Consider the following 6,919-nt stretch of genomic DNA (forward strand, 5'->3'; position numbering starts at 1 on the left):
GGAAATGATCAAATTACTTATAATATGCTAAGTAATCTTAGTGATGTGAGTAAAAAAATATTATTGGAAGTATATAATAAAATCTGGGAGGAAGGTATGCTACCTGATAAATGGAAAGAAGCCATCATTATTCCTATCTGTAAACCTGGTAAAGATCCACATTCAGTTCAAAGTTACAGACCAATAGCTCTAACATCATGCCTTGGTAAAACTATGGAAAAAATGGTAAATAACAGATTAATCTACTATTTAGAATCTAAGAAGAAGATCAAAATGTACCAATTTGGATTTAGGAAAGGCAGAAGCACAGTCGATCCAGCTTTATGTCTGGAACATGAAATTAGACGAGCCCAGATTAATAAAGAGAGTGTGATAGCAGTCTTCTTAGACGTGGAAAAGGCTTATGACATGCTGTGGAAAGAAGGGCTGTTGATTAAATTAAAACAATTAGGTATAAAAGGGAAAATGTATAGGTGGATTCAAAATTTCTTGACTGAAAGAAATATTAAAGTAAAAGTAGGAGGGGAAATAAGTTCAAAATATCAAGTTGAAAATGGGACTCCTCAAGGCAGCATTATAAGCCCTATGCTATTTATTATAATGATTAATGATATTTTTAGCAGTATAGATAAATCTTTTGGGGTTTCATTATTTGCAGATGATGGCATCATTTGGAAGAAGGGGAAAACACGGAATTTATTAACAGGAAAGTACAAGAAGCATTAAACAAAGTAGAAGCTTGGGCTTTAGACTGGGGTTTTAGATTCTCAACATCCAAATCTAAGTTTGTTGTATTTACAAATAGGAAAATGAATACTAATGTGGATCTTAAATTATATGAGAATGCCATAGAAAGAGAGGATCAAATTAAATATTTGGGTATGTGGTTTGATAAAAAACTCACATGGAAAGTGCATATAGATAAAATAGTGGAAAAAAGTAAAAGAATTTTAAATATTATGAGATGTTTGAGAGGCAGAGAATGGGGAGCAGATAGAAAAGCACTAAAAACCGTTTACATTGGACTAATTAGGTCAGTCTTTGACTATGGTAGTATTTTATATAATTCAGCTTCAAATAGCCTATTGACAAAAATAGATAAAATACAATATCAGGCACTAAGACTTTGCTGCGGAGCAATGAAAACCACTCCAGTTTCAGCTCTACAAGTTGAGATGGGTGAGATGCCGCTGGAGCTCAGGAGGGAACAACTAGCCTTGAATTACTGGGTAAATATTAAAGGGCATGATGGTACACATCCCCCACGTGCGACACTACTACCTTGTCAAGAAAAAGGAAAAAAGCAAATTAATAGTTTTGGATGGATAATTTTAAATAAAGTAAAGGATGCTGGAATAGATAATTTTCTAATTAGTCCTGTGGTTCTCACCCCTGTTATTCCATCTTGGAATTTTGATCAGGCTGAAGTTGATTTAAAGTTACTGGAAAAAGGGAGACAATTAGAAAGAAAGGAAGTGGAGAATTATATTAAAAGAGAATATTCAGAATATATTCAAATATATACAGATGCCTCTAAAATGTTAAACAACCAAGTAGGTATATCATTTATAGCTCCAGATTTAAACTTTATGAAACATAAAAGAATATCTGATAATTTGACAGTGTACACAGGTGAATTAATGGCAATTTTAATGGCTTTAGAATGGGTTGAAGAAATGGAAAGAAGAAAGGTTGTAATTTGTTCTGATTCAAGTAGCGCATTAATTAGTATTAAAGAAATAAATTCAGAAGCAAGGCAAGATATTGTATTGGAAATAGCGCATGCAATCTTCAGGACTAAAAGTCGTGGTTCTCATATTAAACTAGTTTGGATTCCAGCCCATATTGGGGTGGTAGGAAATGAGTTAGCGGATAGTTTTGCTAAGAGTGCTTCAAAAAAGAACACTGTTGATCTGGATATTAAGATAAGTAAAAATGAGGTAAAGAATATTATAAAAGAGTATATCAAAGGGAAGTGGCAAAAAAAGTGGGATAGAGGAGACAAGGCGAGGTCGTATTATAGCATCCAAAAAAAAGTGGGAGAATTTAGGAAGTGTAATAGAAGTAAGAAGGAAGAAGATATTATATCTAGAATAAGATTTGGACATACAGGTTTAAATAGTACTCTTAAAATAGTTAATAAACATAGCACAGGTTCTTGTAGTTACTGTGGAGAATTGGAAACAGTAAAACATATCTTCCTAGAATGTAACAAATATGTACGGGAAAGAGAGATATTAATCAGAGAATTAAGTAGGGATAAGATTAAACTGGATATTAGAGAACTGTTCCAGAGATCATCAGGGGATGTAGTCTTTTGTAGTATTTTTATTTATCTGAGAAGAACGGGTATTATGGGGAGATTATAAGCATCTGATCCATACTCCAACCTGGAAGGTGGCGGTAATGCACCTAAAAGTTGTTTGCCAACTGCCATAAAAAGAAAAGAAGAAGAAGAAGAAGAAAATGTGCACTTCACTTTTGCTGTATTGGAGGATCAGAAAACCAGTCAGTATGTTTGCTTTACACTATGCAGCCGATCCAGAGCATCTCAAACATGCTCAATGGGTGACTTATCTGGTGAGTATGCTGGCCGTGAGAGAACTGGGATGTTTTCAGCTTCCAGGAATTGTGTACAGATCTTTGCAACATGGGGGCGTGCATTATCATGTACCAGCACAAGGTGATGGTCGTGGATGATAGGCGCAGCAATGGGCCTCGGGATCTTGTCACGGTATCTCTGCATATTCAAAATGCCATTAGTAAAGTGCACCTGTGGTCATTGTCCATAACATACGCCTGCCCATACCATAACCCCACCGCCACCATGGGCCACTCGATTCACACCGATGACTTCAGCAAGCCGCTCACCCACACGACGCTGTACAAGCCGTATATCTATTTCATGAGATGTATTGCCAACAGACAAATGAACACATGCACACATACACACACGGACAAAGAAAATGATTGTCCTTTCACCTTCTGTGGCAGGCGATAATAAAAACTGATAGTAAAGTTGTGATTCATACCAAAACATTTTACTGAAGATCATAAATCAAACTAGAATCCAGCATAAAAATGTTGCAATTAATGCATGAATGTACATAATTCTGTAATATCCAAACATATGAGAAATAAGAAAATATGCTAAATTTGAACTTACACTGAAGAATATCCCATTATGACCTATGGGAGTGGGGAGTGTGTGGGGGGGACATGCTTTTATGCCTAATGCTCATCATTAATTGTCAAAAGAAGACTTTTAAAAGCTTTTATGGTCATATTTGCTTGATAAAAACCAAGCAATTAACTTTGCCTTATCAAGAAAAGTAAACATTCATCTGTCTGAAATTTCAGGTTGATACACTTCTCTGCCTGAGCCTTTGTGCTGTTAGCGACAAACTCATCTTCTCTCCAAATGCAACTATTATTTCGAGCCATTTTTAAATCAAGACGTATTAGTAGCTCATGAACTAGAACTACAAGACCATACAGACTGTTATACCACTGTAATCTAATAGTCTGCAGAAATTACTTCTATAAATCAACTAAAAAAAATTAACGTCAACATCAGCCAATGGCTCGGCTGCCTCAAAGTGCCAAGTCTCTCTCTCTTTTTTTTTTTTTTTTTTTTTTTAAATGTCCAGCAGATAGACTCCACCCATTCTGGTTCTCACAGAAGTAGAGGCAGCATCACAGATCCGCGGCATCTGATCAAGCCCATAAAACACACACTTCACTTCAGCTCCAGCAGATGAAAAGACCTGCCGGGGCCGGAGCTGCCCGCAACAAGTATGTTTTAAACCATGTCTTCACAGGGATTTAAATATTTAACTGCACTCTTCAAGGTAGGTGAGTGAAGATTTATTCATCTCATTCTTATAATTTTTTGTCTTAAAGAATTCATTTTTAACTAAATGACGTGAGAAACTTTTTAAAAATACCTTCATATCTTTGATGTGAAGAAACATTATTTGCCAATTTTTCTAAGTTTGTCTGTGTTGTCTTACTTTCAAGGCAGAAAGAGCCTGCTGATTTTCTCCAACAATCTCCTCCTGTGAGCAAAATGAAAAGACTTAATTCTCTGACGCTGCAGTCTTGAATGAATTTGCTTAACAGCCTGGAAGGCGCAGCTTCCAGCCTCCCAGTCAGACCGTCTCGCCAACCGCGACGTCTCGTCCTGATGGGTTGTCTCAATCTCACCAGCAGGAATGAGACTTTGTCTGGCAAACAGCCTTTTTCTGTGCAGACCTCGGTGATGCTCACAATCCTGGTGGGCATGCTCATCCTGCTGACCGTGTTTGGCAACGTCATGGTTGTGATCGCAGTGATCACAAGCCGAGCCCTGAAAGCCCCCCAGAACTTGTTTCTAGTCTCCCTGGCGAGCGCAGACATCCTGGTTTCCACCTTGGTGATGCCGTTCTCGTTGGCGAACGAGCTCATGGGCTACTGGTATTTTGGCAAAGTGTGGTGTGAAATCCACCTGGCTCTGGACGTCCTCTTCTGCACCTCGTCCATCGTTCACCTGTGCGCCATAAGCCTGGACAGGTACTGGTCTGTAACTAAAGCGGTCGAGTACAACCTGAGACGGACGCCTCGCATGATTAAGTGCACCATCTACTTAGTTTGGATACTGGCGGCCATCATTTCGTTCCCTCCGCTTATAACCATAAAAAAGAACGAGGGGAAGAAGGACAGCCCTGTGTGCAAGATCAACAAGGAGAAGTGGTACATCATATTCTCCAGCACTGCCTCCTTTTTTGCACCGTGCGTCATCATGATCATGGTGTACGTCCGGATCTACCAGATCGCGAAGAAAATAACAAGAGCCCCACCAGGTGAAAGGCAGAAAAGCAACGGCAACGCAGAAGACCCCAAGCTTGTTTTGCAGCCCCGAGAAAAGGAGGGCCGAGAAGAAGACGAGCTGGAAGAAGGAGGAGGCACTAAAGAGGTCAATGGGCTCGATGTGGAGGACGAACCCTCCTCCTCCGATGAGAACGAAACCATCTTGTGTTCCTTGAGGAGGAAGAAGACGGCGAGAACGACCAAGGTGACGCAGGTGAAGCCCGGAGAAACCTCTCCGAAGACAGAGGGCGCGTCCTCTGTGACGGCGAGCAAGTGGAAAGGGAGACAGTACAGAGAGAGGCGCTTCACCTTTGTCCTGGCTGTCGTCATGGGAGTGTTTGTCCTCTGCTGGTTCCCCTTTTTTTTTACGTACACGCTCACCGCCGTGTGTGACGCCTGCTGCATCCCAGAGACGCTGTTCAAAATGTTCTTCTGGTTCGGCTACTGCAACAGTTCACTAAACCCTGTAATATACACTATATTCAACAGAGACTTCAGGAAGTCTTTTAAGAAAATCCTCTGCAAAAGTCACAGAGGAGGTTTGTAAGTAACTCTGCCCATCTCCGTCCGACTTGTCAGTCATTCAGCGTTTGGTTTCTTATATTAAATCTAACAAAACCACGCAGCCTGTGAGTTAAAAGTTTGACGTTGTGCAACTGTGACATTAAGAACGTGTTACGTTTGTGGCCGCCAACAGTATTTTAAGTCAAATTTGTGTTTATTTAACGCTTTTAAATGAACAGCGCTGCGACAGGCACAGAACATCTCGCAAAAGAGTGAAGAAAAAGAAAAATTCTCATGGCTTTTTTTGGGAAAGTAAAACCCCGAATCGCAAATTTAAACTGTTAAATGTACGCTCGGTAGCCGCTGTAATGGAAGAACGTGTTCAGATGTATTAAAGGTTTAGTGTGTTGCAATAATGCAAAACTCCTCAAATGTCAAAAGTTTGTAAATAAGCTTGGCCAGAGAGAGATCATTAATACAGAAAACTGAGTAATGGATTCACAGCAGCAGCAGTTGCTCAGAAAAGGAAATTAAATGTCAAAATGATGCATGATGGAAGCTAAGGAGGCCTGTCACAATTATAACATAATTACTGTGTTGCGATTATTTAGCCAACTACTAACGATTTTTGCATAAATGCTGCATCATTTTCTTATTACCTGGATTAAAAAAACAAAAAAACAGAGAAATAAAGCTACCAGAAACATCACATTTGCTTTACCATTATTATTATTTTTATGTTGTTTCCTGCTTTTTAAAGTTTTGGTTGCCACATTTTAAATGACGAATCCCTTCATTTATTTAGCATTATTGCACACAAAAAAAGAACTAGAAGGACTTCTGATGTGTAACAGACTGCCCTTTTTTATAAGTATTAATACGTCGCTGTTGACATAATTGAGTATGGAATATGGCCTGTTTTGAGAATAATTTACAGTCTTATCTTTGTCCAATAAAGATCTTTCCTTCTTTGTAAAATGTGCGTGTATTTTTAAGAGTTATACCACAATGCTGGCCTATCATAAACAGGAATAAAACAACAAAATACGGACTGCAATAACATTTTGGGGACAGTTTTACGAACAATTGCTAGATCCCAAGCAAGCAATCAGCAGGAAAAAAAAAGGATGTTGTTCCCACTCGCTATCTCGCTCTTTCATAACAAGGACGAGAACAGGACAATTATGAGGAAAGAAAATTATGCCTGGGAGCCACGGACAGCACGGCAATATTGAACACAGTTTATCATGAATTATAACCCCTCATATCAGGATATCATTAAACCCTCCCCTGGAGTCAAACAGAAGTCATGCAGAGATGGAACTATATGAGTGGCTGCTGCACATTTCACTGTGAGGTTAATATCCACAAACCTTTCACCGTTTTGTGTTCCTGTCAGCCATTTTCTGTCCCCTCTTCGTACGTTTGACACATGTATTTACAAATGAAAACCATCGTTGGTCTGATGCAAGCACAAAGCACTTTGAGTCGCCTTGTGCTGAAAAGTGCTATATAAATAAATGTACCTACCTACCTACAAAAAAAAAAAAGTGAACGCACGGTCTTA

The 6,919-nt window shown here is 39.1% G+C and overlaps 1 protein-coding gene across 2 annotated transcripts; it reads left to right on the forward strand.

The window, feature by feature from the left end:
• Positions 1–16: 16 nt before the first annotated feature.
• On the forward strand, positions 17–6,330 carry LOC108242785 (alpha-2A adrenergic receptor-like). Of its 2 annotated transcripts, none has more exons than XR_005232624.1 (2): positions 17–3,855; positions 4,021–4,321. XR_005232624.1 is itself a non-coding variant. In XM_017427817.3 (2 exons), the coding sequence occupies exon 2, from the start codon at positions 4,106–4,108 to the stop codon at positions 5,393–5,395; it is 1,290 nt and encodes a 429-aa protein (XP_017283306.1). In that variant the 5' UTR covers positions 17–3,855; positions 4,021–4,105; the 3' UTR covers positions 5,396–6,330. The 2 variants fall into 2 exon arrangements, 1 of the variants encoding a protein (XP_017283306.1); XM_017427817.3 differs by having other exon boundaries at positions 4,021–6,330.
• The last annotated feature ends 589 nt before the right edge of the window (positions 6,331–6,919 follow it).

This window comes from Kryptolebias marmoratus, linkage group LG22 (assembly GCF_001649575.2).
Source record: "Kryptolebias marmoratus isolate JLee-2015 linkage group LG22, ASM164957v2, whole genome shotgun sequence".
Lineage (NCBI taxonomy): Eukaryota > Metazoa > Chordata > Actinopteri > Cyprinodontiformes > Rivulidae > Kryptolebias > Kryptolebias marmoratus.

What these genes read in the sequence shown, in the direction of transcription:
- LOC108242785 (XM_017427817.3), top strand. Translation starts at nt 4,106, where the DNA reads ATGAATTTGCTTAACAGCCTGGAAGGCGCAGCTTCCAGCCTCCCAGTC.